At 49.4% G+C, this 14,981-nt stretch overlaps 1 protein-coding gene across 1 annotated transcript in view; it reads left to right on the forward strand.

The window, feature by feature from the left end:
* The window catches only part of LOC135893047 (butyrophilin subfamily 3 member A2-like), a 308,768-nt gene that overhangs the window by 12,745 nt on the left and 281,042 nt on the right, over nucleotides 1-14,981 (forward strand). Inside the window, exons 7-9 of the mRNA XM_065420840.1 lie at nucleotides 994-1,008; nucleotides 3,834-3,859; nucleotides 10,517-10,540. Of these exons, the coding sequence (XP_065276912.1) occupies nucleotides 994-1,008; nucleotides 3,834-3,859; nucleotides 10,517-10,540 (65 nt within the window). The remainder of the gene's footprint in view (nucleotides 1-993; nucleotides 1,009-3,833; nucleotides 3,860-10,516; nucleotides 10,541-14,981) is intronic.

Here is a 14,981-nt window from a genome sequence, read left to right on the forward strand (position 1 = left end):
CAGCCTAGAAATAGGAGGTTTGAGGGCAGGTGACAGGCTGCCGCAGTGCAGGCCTCTCTCTCTGTGACACGTGTTCTGATGTGAAGATCCCTCTCCTCATTCCTGGCAGTGCCATCTGCTGGAGGTGCTGCCCCCAGTGTCAATTTGTGGGCTCTGTTTCAGGGCTGTTCTGGGACCTCGTCTTGTTGTTCATTAACAACAGTTTTGTCTGACACGTCCAGTCAGTTCTGACACTCTTGGCTCACCAGGTACATCTACACTGTAGCTGGGAGCGAGCTTCTCAGCTCAGGTAGCCGACTCATGCTAGCTATGCTCGAGTGTCATGACCAGGGTGTGGCGGTCAGGCCTAGTGGGTGGAACAGGAGCCAGATGTGAGGAAGCAGCAGGGTCAGGTTGCCAGGAGATCGGAGTCAGGGGGTAGGAGCAGGTAACACAAGGGAAGCAGAACTGGGCAGGGAAAAGCCCATTTTCGTGGACAACATCCTGGTCCTGTTCTTGGTTTAAATAGAAAGTTGAGCGTGTAGTTCTGGTAGCTGTCAGCAGGTCAGTGGATTGGAACTTACTGGGTGAGAATAGACCTGTGGGTCAGGCTTCAAGACATCTGGCATCAGTCCCTTGTCAAGTGAAGCCCTCTGGTCAATGTTAGACTGGGCATTGTGGGATAATTGTTATGGAATGCTCATACTAGCGTGGGGGTGTGTTTTCGGGAGAAGAGGTGGTGCGGGAATGGCACCTCCAGGGAAGGGGTGGTGAGAAGGGGCAGCATGAGGGTGGGTCTTCAGGGGATTGGGTACCACATGGGGGGGCCTCAGGGAAAGCGGCAGGACAAGTGCAGGGCTTCAGGGGGAGAGGTGGCTCAGTGAGTTGCGTCCATTGTACAGCTGCAGGTGGGCCCCCCACTTTTAGGTAGCTTCTTTCGCTCCAGCCCCATGACACTCTGCTCAGAACAACCCTTACTGAACCCATGATGGTCTCTTTTTCTTCTCTCCCCAGAGTGTGACAAGCTGCGTGAGAAGCTTGGTAAGTTCATCCACCTCCCCGGCAGAGCCCCTGGGCAGAGGATCCCAGCCACACACGGTGCTGAGCAGACATAGAAACACCAACACTGCAGGGCAGGACTGAGTGAAGTTTGAGCAAAAATACAAATCATATTACAGTAATCCCAGTCCCAAGGCAGCACTGTGAGCTCTCTGCAGCAGACACAGGGTTACCTCCTCTCATGTCTGGATAGACAGACAGCTGTTACCTTGCCTTTGAGAATCCAATGCCAATCATATTGTTCTGGTGGAGCAGGAGGGGACCAGCCACTTTCTATAGATAACTGCAGCAGTGCAGGCTCTTCTGGGCCACTTCTGAAAATGTGGAGATGAGGAATAGACCAAACTCAGACTCATGTTTCCATGCTTTGTTGCCAAGACCAGATCCCTGATGAGAGCTCCAATAATCAGCACATGCATCTCCTAATTATACCTGGAGTGTGTAGCTTTGTTGCTACTAAGGACTGTTAGTAACATAGAAAAGGAATTACCCTTAGACGGAAGGGTTGAGAATGTCAGAGCTGTATCGGGAGCCAGACCCACGTCTTCCATCAAGGTTAGATGATTTGTAAATCCCAGGGCTCCTGTGTGTTGGTGCATATCACTAACCGCCAGCCCCACTGCTATCAAAGCTGAGGGCTCCTGTCTTGGGGCTAGGAGTGAGGTTGTGCAGTGTCTGTAACTAATCCCAGTCGTTATGGGGCACACAGCATCACACAGCTCCTGTCTCTGTCTCTAACTCCCTTCCAATCCCTATTTCAGATGCTGAGAGGAAGGCCTTTGAAGCAGGTACTTCGCTGACCCCCTACTTAACGTGTGTCTGTGCCTTCACACTGTCACAAGAAAGAAAAATCCCCTGTACAATGTATGGACTTGAGTCTCCTTCATGATCATCCCTCCCTGCCCTTGGAAGTAACAAATGCAGCAGAATTTCCGGTATCCCCTGGGCTTCCTCCCCCAGCCCCAGCTTCTCAGTCCTGTCCTGTTTCCCCCCATCCTAGTCTAGGCCTGGGCCTCGAATGAACAGAGCCTCCAAAACCTTCTATGCTCTCTATGGGCTTTGTGAGGTTCACTCTGATGGGACCCACCACCCAGCCTGTTCCACTGGGAGCAGAGACTGTATGTGACCCCATGTCTTTAGTGGTGGAGAGTAAATCCAGTACCACAAAGCCCCACCGAGCCCTTCCCCAGCTAAGCTCCTGCCAGCACTAACACTAGAGTTACACACTTTTGCAAATCAGGACAACAAAGGGATTGCACAGCCTAGAAATAGGAGGTTTGAGTCCAGGTGACAGGCTGCTGCAGTGAAAGCCTCTGTCTAGGTGACGTGTTCTGGTGTGATGCTCCCTCCCCTCATTCCTGGCAGTGCCATCTGCTGGAGGTGCTGTCCTCAGTGTCAATTTGTGGGCTCTGTTTCAGGGCTGATCTGGGACCTTGTCTTGTTGTTCATTAACAACAGTTTTGTCTGACACGTCCTGTCAGTTCTGACATTCTTGGCTCATCAGGTACATCTACACTGTACCTGGGAGCGAGCGTCTCAGCCCAGGTAGCTGACTCATGCTAGCTCTGCTCGAGTGTCATGACCAGGACTTGGGCAGTCAGGCCTAGAGGGTGGAACAGGAGTCAGGTGTGAGGAAGCAGCCAGGGTCAGGTTGCCAGGAGATCGAAGTCAGGGGGTAGGAGCAGGTAACACAAGGGAAGCAGAACTGGGCAGGGAAAAGCCCATTTTCGTGGACAACATCCTGGTCCTGTTCTTGGTTTAAATAGAAAGTTGAGCGTGTAGTTCTGGTAGCTGTCAGCAGGTCAGTGGATTGGAACTTACTGGGTGAGAATAGACCTGTGGGTCAGGCTTCAAGACATCAGGCATCAGTCCCTTGTCAAGTGAAGGCCTCTGGTCAATGCTGGATTAGGCATTTTGAGATAATTCTTATGGAATGCTCATACTAGTGCAGGGGTGTGTTTTTGGGGGAAGAGGTGGCGTGGGAATGGGGTCTTGGGGGAAGGGGTGGTGCGAGACCACTGGCTCGGTGAGAAGGGGCAGCGTGAGGGTGGAACTGCAGGAGGAATGGGTAGCACACGTGGTGGGTGCTCAGGGAAAGGGGCAGAAGTAGTGCAGGGCTTCAGGGGGAGGGGTGGCTCAGTGGGTTGGTGGCCCCCCACTTTTAGGGAGCTTCCGTCACTCCAGCCCCATCACTCTCTGCTGAGAATGACCCTTACTGAACCCATGATGGTCTCCTTTTCTTCTCTCCACAGAGTGCAGCAAGCTGCGTGAGAAGCTTGGTAAGTTCATCAACCTCCCCGGCAGAGCCCCTGGGCAGAAGTTCCCAGCAACACATGGTGCTGAGCAGACACAGAAGCACCAACACTGCAGGGCAGGGTTGAGCGAACAGTTTGGGCAAAAATACAAATCACATTACAGTAACCCCAGTCCCACAGCAGCAATGTGAGCTCTCTGTCTCAGACACAGGGTTACCTGCTCTCATGTCTCGATAGATAGACAGGTGTCACCTTGCATTTGAGAATCCAATGCCAATCACATTTTTCTGATGAAGCAGGTGGGGGCCAGCCGCTTTCTATAGATGACTGCAGCAGTGCAGGCTCTTCTGGGCCACTTCCCAGAATGTGGAGATGAGCAAGAGACCAGACTCAGACTCACGTTTCCATGCTTTGTTGCTAAGGCCACATCCCAGATGTGAGCTCCAATAATCAGCACGTCCATCCCCTAGTTGTACCTAGAGTGTGTAGCTTTGTTGCTACTAAGGGCTGTTAGTAACACTGAAAAGAAATTCCCCCGAGACAGAAGGGTTGAAAATGTCAGAGCCGTATCAGGATCCAGACCGACGTCCTCCATCAAGGTTAGATGCTTTGCAAATCCCAGGGCTCCTGTGTGTTGGTTCATATCACTAACCGCCAGCCCCACTCCTATCAAAGTTGCTGGCTCCTATGCTGGGGCTGGGAATGAGGCTGTGGGGTGTCTGTAACTAACCCCAGTGGTTATGGGGCACACAGCATCACACAGCACCTGTCTCTGTCTCTAACTCTTTTCTGCTCCCTATTTCAGATGCTGAGAGGAAGGCCTTTGAAGCAGGTACTTCACTAACCCCCTACTTAACACGTGTCTGTGCTTTCACAGTGTCACAAGAAAGAAAAATCCCCTGTACAATTTATGGACTTGAGTCTCCTTCATAATCATCCCTCCCTGCCCTTGGAAGTAACAAATGCAGCAGAATTTGCGGTATCCCTGGGCTTCCTCCCCCAGCCCCAGCTCTATTTGCATCCCTCAGTCCCCAACCCTGGCTTCCCTGCTATTCCAGCCCTCATCTTCTCAGTCCTGTCCTGTTTCCCCCACTCCTAGTCTAGGCCTGGGCCTTCACTGAACAGAGCCTCCAGAACCTTCTATGCTTTGTGTGGGCTTTGTGAGGTACACTCTGATGGGACCCACCACCCAGCCTGTTCCACTGGGCGCTGAGACTGTATGTGACCCCACGTCTTTAGTAGTGGAGAGTAAACTCAGTACCACACAGCCCCATGGAGCCCTTCCCCAACTAAGCTCCTGCCAGCACTAACAGTAGAGTTACACACTTTTGCAAATCAGCACAACAAAGTGATTGCACAGCCTAGAAATTGGAGGTTTGAGGCCGGGTGACAGGCTGCTGCAGTGAAGGCCTCTCTTTATGTGACACATGTTCTGGTGTGATGCTCTCTCCCCACATTCCTGGCAGTGCCAACAGCTGGAGGTGCTGCCCCCAGTGTCAATTTGTGGGCTCTGTTTCAGGGCTGATCTGGGACCTTGTCTTGTTGTTCATTAACAACAGTTTTGTCTGACACTCTTGGCTCATCAGGTACATCTACACTGTAACTGGGAGCGAGCGTCTCAGCTCAGGTAGCTGACTCATGCTAGCTCTGCTTGAGTGTCATGACCATGATGTGGGCGGTCAGGCCTAGTGGCTGGAACAGGAGTCAGATGTGAGGAGGCAGCAGGGTCAGGTTCCCAGGAGATTGGAGTCAGGGGGTTGGAGTAGGTAACACAAGGGAAGCAGAACTGGACAGGGAAAAGCCTATTTGCATGGACAACATCCTGGTCCTGTGGTTGGTTTAAATAGAAAGTTGAGGTTATAGTTCTGGTAGCTGTCAGCAGGTCAGTGGGAGGTGGGTTGGAACTTACTGGGTGAGAAGAGCCCTGTGGGTCAGGCTTCAAGACATCTGGCATCAGTCCCTTGTCAAGTGAAGCTCTCTGGTCAATGCTGGACTGGGCATTGTGGGATAATTCTTATGGAATGCTCATACTAGCGCAGGGGTGTGTTTTCTGGGGAAGAGGTGGCGCGGGAATGGGGTCTCGGGGGAAGGGGTGGTGCGAGACCACTGGCTTGGTGAGAAGGGGCAGCGTGAGAGTGGGTCTTCACGGGGATTGCATAGCACACGTGGGGGGGCCTCAGGGAAATGGGCAGGACAAGTGCAGGGCTTCAGGGGGAGGGGTGGCTCAGTGGGTTGGGTCCACGGTACGGCTGCAGGTGGCCCCACACTTTTAGGGAGCTTCCGTCGCTCTAGGCCCGTGACATTCTGCTCAGAATGACCCCTGCTGAACCCATGATGGTCTCCTTTTCTTCTCTCCCCAGAGTGCAGCAAGCTGAATGAGGGGATTGGTAAATTCATCCACCTCCCCCACAGAGCCCCTGGGCAGAAGCTCCCAGCAACACATGGTTCTGAGCAGACACAGACACTGCACAGCTTGCTGAGTGAAGTTTGGGCAAACATACAGATCACATTACAGTCACCCCAGATCCACTGCAGCGCCATGAGCTCTGTGCAGCAGACACAGGATTACCTGCTCTTATGTCTTGACAGACAGACAGGTGGCACCTGGCCTTTGACAATCCAATGCCAATCACATTTTTTTAAGGCAGCAGAAGGGGACTAGCCGCTTTGTACAGATGACTGCAGCAGTGCAGACTCTTCTGGGCCACTACCCAGAACGTGGCTCATGTTTCCATGCTTTGTTGCCAAAACCAGATCTCAGACTGTGAGCTCCAATCATCTGCACATCCATCCCCTAGTTACACATGGAGTGTGTAGCTTTTTAGTAACACAGAAAAGGAATTCCCCTGAGACAGAAGGGTTGAGAATGTTAGAGCTGTATCGGGATCCAGACCCACTTCTTCCATCAAGGTTAGATGCTCTGCAAATCTCAGGGGTTCTGCATGTTGGTGCGTATCACAAACCACCAGCCCTGCTGCTATCAAAGGTGCAGGCTCCTGAACAGGGGCTAAAAGTGGGGCTGTGGCATGTCTATAACTAACCCCAGTCATTATGGGGCACACAGCATCACACAGCTCCTGTCTCTTTTCTCTTTGCCATTTCAGAGTCTCAGGAAAAGGAGATCAAGAAGTTGAAATCAGGTACTAGTATAATCCCTAGTAAATGTGTGTCTGTGCTTTCAGACTATAACATGATAGGAAAATGAGCACACAGAATGTATGGATATCAGTCACCTTCATGATCACCTCCCCCTCCCCTGGAAATATTCAAACACTGCAGTCTTTGCATCTCACATTTGAGTATCATCCTTAATGACAGAGTGAATTTAGTGCATACGGATTAGTGGGACTTGATGAGGGTCTTGACAAATTTCATCCATGCAATTCTATGGATAGATCTCAATTCTAATATGCAAAATCCCTGCTATCCCAGTGGTGGGCTTCCCACGTACACACAGCTCTGCCAGGGCCCCTCAATCCCGACCTGCAGCCCCTGTTATCCCAGCCCTGGGTTCTCCAGCCCCACAGCTCTGCCAATTACTCTCAGTCCTGACCTGCAGTTAGTGGTGGAATTAGGCATCTGCAAGCCATACACTTGCAGGGAATCCTGAAGCACCGAGGGGCCCCCTGAAAGCCAGATCTCACCTGCCAGGTGTTAGCAGCTCCATCTTGCTCAGTGATTCTCAGGGCTCTGAATGGTGTCCTCTGCACAGCGTGACCTCGCACACACCACACATGCCAGGTCACTGGTGGGGCCCCAGAACTGATCTGTGAAGGGGGTCCCCATGGGGCAAACACCACCACTGCTTGCAGCCCCCTGCTATCCCAGGCCTGGGGTTCCTTCCCCAGCCCCAGCTCTGTTGGCATCCCTCAGTCCCCACCCACAGGTTCCCTGCTATCCCAGCCCTCAGCTCCTCAGTCCTGTCCTGCTTTCCCCCATCCTAGTCTAGGCCTGGGTCTCGAACGAACAGAGCCTCCAAACCCTTCTACTCTCTGTATGGGCTTTGTGAGGTCACTCTGATGGCAGCCACCACCTACCTTGTTCCACTAGGAGCTGAGACAGAACCTGACCCCACATCTCTAAGGGTGGAGAGTAACTCCAGGGGCACACAGCGCCACAGAGCCATTCCCCAGCTAAACTCCTGCCAACCACTGACCCTAGAGTTACACACTTGTGCAAATCAGGACCACAAAGGAATTGCCCGGCACAGAAATAGGAGGTCTGAGGCCGGGTGACAGGCTGCAGCAGTGCAGGCCTGTCATAAACATACAGCTAAGGGTAGCATAAAATCCCTCCTTACCTGTAAAGGGTTAAGAAGCTCAGATAACCTGGTTGGCACCTGACCAAAAGGACCAATAAAGGGAGAAGACACTTTCAAATCTGTGGGGGAAGGTTTTTGTTTTGGTGTTCCTTTGTTCTCTTGGAGTCAGCAAGGAACCAGGGCAGAGAAAATACATCTCCCTAAGCCATATCTGAACTAAGCATCTAATACTGCAGAAATAGTAAGTAATAGTAAGGAAATGTGTTAGGTTATCTTTTGTTGTAGCTTGTGAATTTTCCCTGTGCTAAGAGGAAGGTTTATCCCTGTTTTTGTAACTTTAAAGTTTTGCCTGGAGGGGAAATCCTCTGTGTTTTGAATCTTTTTGTTACCCTGTAAAGTTACCTTCCATCCTGATTTTACAGAGGTGATTCTTTTATCTTTTTTTAAATAAATTCTTCTTTTAAGAACCTGATTGATTTTTCATTGTTCTTAAGATCCAAGGCTTTGGGTCTGTGTTCACCTGTACCAATAGGTGAGGATATTCTTCTCAAGCCTTCCCCATCCCGTTTTTTCACATTGCTGTCTGGTCACCATAACTTTGGATAACTAATTAAACAGTCTCTGCGCCAGAGAGAGAGAGAGAGAGAGAGAGAAAATAAGACTTATTCTGTAACCTGGTGGTTAGGAAAATTGGAGACCCAGGGGCCAGTCCCCTTGTGCCATACAAAGAGGCTACAATAAGAAATGAACATCATGGCAGAAGAAAAGGAACCCTGAACCCCTCAATATATTTTGCCATTGTTGTTTCTTTTTTTTACTATTTTCTGTCCGTCCAAAACATTCAGCAAATGAACAGCAATCCATGTTCATTTTGGGTCTGCAAGAAATTCTCTCTCAAATCTGTGTCCCAAAACAGGCCTCAGACACCTTTCATATTCCCCTTGGTTGGCCCTGCCTCAGCTCAGGGAGCTGGACTAGATGACCTCTTGAGGTCCCTTTCAGCTCTAAATTTCTATGATTCAATGATAAAACGTGGCATTAGCATGGCCTGCTATGTGACAGAATCCAACTTTCAGGAGCATTAAGGCCTCTAGGGATCTGGGGAAATTCCAGTTTATGCACCTGTTTTTTGGCTACAGCGAAGGAGTATGAGACTGAATGCCAAATATGATGTACAAATGAGGTGATGTGAGGCTCAGCTTTCCATTTCCCCAGTTCTTGCATTCCCACATGCTGAGCTAGTCCAGTGCCCCCTCCCTGAGGGTTACTTTAGTTACAGCAGCTACCATTGGCTCCACAGGACATGGCAGAGGGCTCCACAATGTACATGGCAGAGGGCCAAACCAGACAGTCTCTATGCAAAAGCATAAATGGACACAAATCTGACATCAGGAATTATAACATTCAAAAACCAGTAGAAGAACACTTCAGTCTCCCTGGACACTCAATAACAGATTTGAAAGTGGCAATTCTTCAACAAAACAAACTTCAAAAACAGACTCCAACAAGAAACTGCAGAACTGGAATTAATTTGCAAACTGGACACCATCAAATTAGGCCTGAATAAAGACTGGGAGTGGACGGGTCACTACAAAAAATAATTTCCCCCCTGCTGATACTCCCACCTTCTCATCAATTGTTTGAAATGGGCCAGCTTGATTACATTGAACTCATTAGCACTACAAAAGTGAATTTTCCTCCCTTCTTGTCAACTGTTAAGAATAGCCCACTTCCACCTTAATTGAATTGGCTCATTAGCACTGACCCCCCCAAACTGACCCCCCCCATCTTTTCATATGCTGTGTATTTATACATCTCCACTGTATTTTCCACTCCATGCATCTGATGAAGTGGGTTTTAGCCCACGAAAGCTTATGCCCAAATAAATTTGTTAGTCTCTACGGTGCCACAAGGACTCCTTGTTGTTTTTGCTGATACAGACTATCACGGGTACCTCTCTGACACTTATATTCAACAGTGACCCTTCCTTGAGCTGTTTCAAGTATTTGGGAGAAGGCCACAGAAAAGATCACTGCGAGATTTGTTGTGAGTTTAAACCACATAGTCAGAAAGACCAGGCCATGAGACTGAAAGTCCTCCTGATGGAGGCAGCATTGAGACCCGGCTCTGAGCTGAGATCTGACTTAACACTGAGCACATGATCTTCAGTGTGCAGCGCACCTCCCACTGCCAGAAGCTCACGGCACTGGTCCTTTTCATCGGTGCCCAAGAAGTAACATCAGGGGCACCGTGAGAAGAGCCGCTCTCCTGCACCGAAGGGAGATAAAAGAGTGGACAGGGACAAGGCAAGACCCATGGACAGGGACAGGTGAGACCTACACTGGGCCACTCTCCCTCTCCAACACTGTGGCAGCCGCCGGCACAGTCATCTGCGCCAGCACCACAAACCCTGCGAAGGGAGGTGCGACCCCCTTCCCGCCCGCATGCTGACCAGTTTGTGGTACCATCCACCCCGGAAGCTTATGCAGCAGCTAGAAACATACTAACTCTGCCAGTACCGGGTTCTCCAGGGGTACAAGAAGCAGCACTGCAGGCACCGTCTGCCAGCTCTGAGATGTCGATCAGCTTCAGGCCAGTACCGAGGCTGCTCTCCAGGGAATCCCCTAATCACCCAAGGCATCGCCATGACGTCGTTCCCCGGTCTGGAAGGGTCGGTGCCGCCTTGATCCTCCCGCTCCTCTTCCTCTTTTTTGGGATCAGACTCTGGATCTGGCTCCTTACCGCCACAGCCGAGACCACACGCACCTCCCATCATTGTCATCTGATGCTCTGCAAGCCATGATGCCCCAGAACGCTTGGTCCATGGGCTCAAGGGGGCCAGTTCTGTTGCAGTGGCCTTTTTGGTATCTGGGGGGGGGGTTCCCCGGGTCAAGGCACCAGCTCTAGGTGTTCCTACTCAGTATACTCTGAAAATAGGGTACTGCCAGTACCGCACTGTGAGACACTGGAGTCAGACACCAGTACCGTAGTGGGGCTGGCCTCAGCACCGTGCTCAGGGCCAAGCCCGGGGGGGCATCCTGGTACCAAAACTGGTACTGAAGCCAGTACCAATGAGTGCCAGCAGAGAGGACACAGTGGAGCTCTGGAGGTGCCTGCCTCCTCCTCGTCTTCACCGGACGATGAGTTAATGGTGAAAGGGACATCCCTGCCACAGGATGACCTGAGGGCCTAACAGGATTTATTAAAGCAGGTGGCATCCAATCTCGGCCTGCAGGCTGAAGTTGTCAAGAGCCTTCTGACAGCTTCTTGGCCATTTTATTGGTGGCGGCTCCTGCAAAGTTCACTCTCCCCTTCCATGAGGCCATTATGGGACCTATTAAGACTCTCTGGCAGAACCCAGCCTCCCTCCCTCCTACTGCCAAGAAGACCGAGTGGAAGTACTCTGGGCCAGCCAAGGGATGTGAGCTTTTATTTTCTCAGCCTACTCCTTGATCACTTGCTGTGGTGGCTGCTAACAAGAAAAACCGTTAGGGCCAGACAAGGTCTGCTGCAAAGGCGAAGGAGCCCCAGAAACTGGACCTACTGGGCAGGAAAGCCAACTCAACTGGGGGGCTTCAAATTTGCATAGCGAACCAGCTGGCACTGCTGGGTCGCTATGACATTAACATGTGGGAAGCAATGAACCAGTTCAAGGACAGACTTCCCCATGACAGCCAGTAGGAGTTCTCAACCCTCATGGAGGAGGGCAAGACAGTGGCCAGGGCCTCTCTGCAGGCAGCCCTGGATGCCAGGGATTCCACAGCTAGATCTATGGCCACAGCAGTCACCATACGCTGGAGCTCATAGTTGCAGGCATCAGGGTTCCTGCAGGAAGTACAACAAACCTTACAGGACCTGCCTAAAAAGCTCCAGGGTAACACTAAAGTCCCAGGGCCTGCATTCTCCAGCACAACCCAGGAGATCATATAGGCCAAAGCATTACGGTCATTTCTATGCCCAGCCGGCAGTGGAGAAGGAAGAACAAGGGGTTCGGGTGTAGGCCACCTCCGCCATCTTTCTTCCCCACAGGACTCTCAGTCATCCCCACAACACTCCATCTCCTCAAAACACTTATTTTGACAAGTTGATTGAGGACAACCTACCAATTACTACCCAGGATCCAGTCACCCCTATCTCTTCAAACCACCTTTCACGTTTTCTCAGAGCCTGGGAGTGGATCACTTCCAACCGCTGAGTTTTGAACATTATAGAGTTTGGTTACACCTTTCAGTTTATTTCTATCCCACTTTCCCACGTAACTTCCCCATCCCTCTTCAGGGACTCCTCTCACGAGCTCCTGCTAGAGCAAGAAGTGCTATCTCTCCCTCGGATGGGAGCCGTAGAAGAGGTTCCGCTGCCGTTAAGGGGAAAGGGGTTCTATTGCCGATACTTTCTGGTTCCCAAGGCCAAGGGAGGTCTCAGACACAGTCTAGACCTGTGTCGACTCAATTGCTATCTCAGAAAGCTGAAGTTCTCCATGGTGTCCTTGGCCTCGGTCATTCCATCACTGGATTCAGGGGATTGGTATGCCACCCTTGACTTAAAAGACACATACTTCCACATCTCAGTTTTCCACAGCCACAGAAGGTTTCTGACGTTTGTGGTGAACCAGAGTCATTATCAATCTACTGCCCTGCCGTTCAATCTTTCGGCCAACCCATGACTCTTCACCAAGTGCATGACAGTGGTGGCAGCATTTATGAGGTAAAGAGGAGTCCACGTGTTCCCATGTCTTGACAACTGGCTCATCAAGGGCCAGTCTCGAGCACAAGTGGAGTCTGACATTGACCTCATACAGTCGACCTTCCAAGCATTGGGTCTTCTCATCAATGTGCACAAGTCGACCCTGACACCCATTCAGAAAATAGAATTCATTGGGGTGGTGCTCGACAACCAGTTGGCAAGAGCCTTCTTCCCAAAGGAATGTTTTTGAGCAATCTACATGCTAATACGCTTCCTGCAATCACAATCAATCATGACCGTCTGGCTTTGCTTGAGCCTTCTCGGTCACATGGCTTCATGTACTTATGTAGTGCCACATGCCAGGCTGAGACTCAGATCTCTCCAAGCCTGGCTGGCATGGTGTACTGCCTGGCATGGTGTACTGCCCTTCCAGACACCACTTGGACAGGGCAATCATGGTGCCACTCACATCCTCTACTCCTTGACATGGTGGTTGGATCATCGGATGGTTTGCAAAGAGGTTCCCTTCACAAAACCCCAACCATCCTCTCATTTGGTCTCCGACGCCTTGGCTCTGAGTTGGGGATCCCACCTGGGGCACCTCAGGACTTAATGTCTGTGGTTCAGGGAGGAGCTTTCTTTCCATAGCAACATCTTCTCACTCAGGGCAGTTCAGCTGGCTTGCCAGGCATTCTTACCCCACATTATGAACACAACAGTCTCAGTTCTCACGGACAATATGTCAGCCAAGTATTACATCAACAAGCAGGGTGTGGCCCATTCTTCACCCCTAGGCCGAGAGGCAGTTTGTCTATGGGAATTCTGTATCTGTAACTGATCTAGGAGTGATTTCCTGGATGAAATTCTGCCCTATTGAAATCAATAGCGAAGCTCCCATTTATTTCAATGGGGCAGGATTTCATCTATTATTGTCAATGTTGTAACCTATCCATTAAAAAAAATCATTGTTTACTGGTTCCTTTTACAAAAACTAGGATTGAAATTCTTGACATTGTTGTAATTAGTTCACAGGAAGAATGTTAATTAGCAGAGAATGTTTCTCAGAATCTTTAAAGTTAAATCAATTTATGGTGGTCCAGATTGAAAATCTGATTGTTACTGTTGTCTTGATGAATGCAGCAAGGTTATTCTAGTGGCAGAGCTGGGGTGGGATTCAATGATAGGGCTAGGTGAAGTATTCATAGAGAACATTGTGCTTAAGTACCTTCCTGAATCAGGAAGAATCTTGGGTCTGAAAATGACTTTCTGTGATGGTAACTGAAAAGTTACAGTTGAACTGAACAGACACCAAATAATCCTGATTGCTGGAATATTCACAGAAAGTGTGCACACGAGGCAAAAATGCAGTCACAATAAACTCATCAGAGAGTCCTGTGGCACCTTTAAGACTAACAGATGTATTGGAGCATAAGCTTTCATGGGTGAATGCCCACTTCGTCGGATGCATCATGTAACAATAAACTCATGAACAATCTCAAATGTTTGGTAATTATCCTCATACATCGTTATTCCATTTGTCTGCAATGGACTGTTGGCTGACCATGTCTATCAGCATTTACTGAGACAGTCCAAAGGTGAGGGGTTTGGCACTGAATACTCCCCCTCATATAACTGCATCACAAGCCAATAGTTTGCTTCTATATTGGCAGAAATATCTTGCCATTTGGAAATTGAATTTGGTCCTGGAACTATTGAAGGAGCAGGCCTCTGAACCAGTGGTTTCTGTATCAAAGTGTTTGCTTTTAGTTACAGTGACTTTTCTTGTGGCAATCAGTTCTACCAGAAGGCTCAATAAATGGAAAGCATTATCAGTCAAAACAAAAATAAAGCAAACCTCTACTTCTTTTTCACTAATATAGATGCCTCCTCCTCTTGAGATGCCATGTTTAGTTGCTTGGCCTTGCAGCCTGCTGTATTCCTTTGATTCTTTCATGCTCTCTCCAACTCGTTATTCTTTGGATTTGGACCGCTTGTTCATTCCCAGTACTCTTCAATACTCATGGAGTCACTGTATCAAAATAGGCAACTCTCTTCTTACTTGCCACTTTGTCTTCAGAGAACATGGAAGATATAAGTCTAGATTTCAGCCACTCTTCATACTTCATTAATTATTGGATTTGAAAGTACTGGAAATTGTCTATGGGGCTTATGACAGACACTGTGGTTATTTAGGGAGAACTATTCAGTGTCACAACTTAGTTCTCAACAGGAAACTGCCTCTCTGAGTGTAGTAGGGAGTGGTCAGCCCAATAGTCAGTTCCAGCTAAAGAATTCATTGTTGTAAGAGGATAGATTGACAGGCAAGAACATGTTGTTCACAGTTTGCAGTATTTACCCAGCTCATGTGAAGTGACAAGAAAACTATTCCTGAGGCTGACACACACTTTTTATATGACCACAGTCAAGTCTCTTCTGCTGTCTGTGCCTCAATTTACACCTCTGTAAAATGGGGATACAATGTTTTACCCACCTTTATAAAACACTATGAGACCTACTGCTGGAAGAGCACTATTCACTGACCAAAACCTTTGTGAACGCAGACAGTGTCTCATACCATTCCATTCCATACCATTGTCACATGAAAATTATACTTAAACGTCTGACAACCAGGAAATACATATAAGGTACAGAAGCACCATCAACATCATATATGGATTTTAGAACAGTTGGAAAAATCATCTTTTAAAAAAAAGTGAGCTTATCTCAACCCTTAACTATTTTGG

Source organism: Emys orbicularis, chromosome 21 (assembly GCF_028017835.1).
Source record: "Emys orbicularis isolate rEmyOrb1 chromosome 21, rEmyOrb1.hap1, whole genome shotgun sequence".
NCBI classification, from domain to species: domain Eukaryota; kingdom Metazoa; phylum Chordata; order Testudines; family Emydidae; genus Emys; species Emys orbicularis.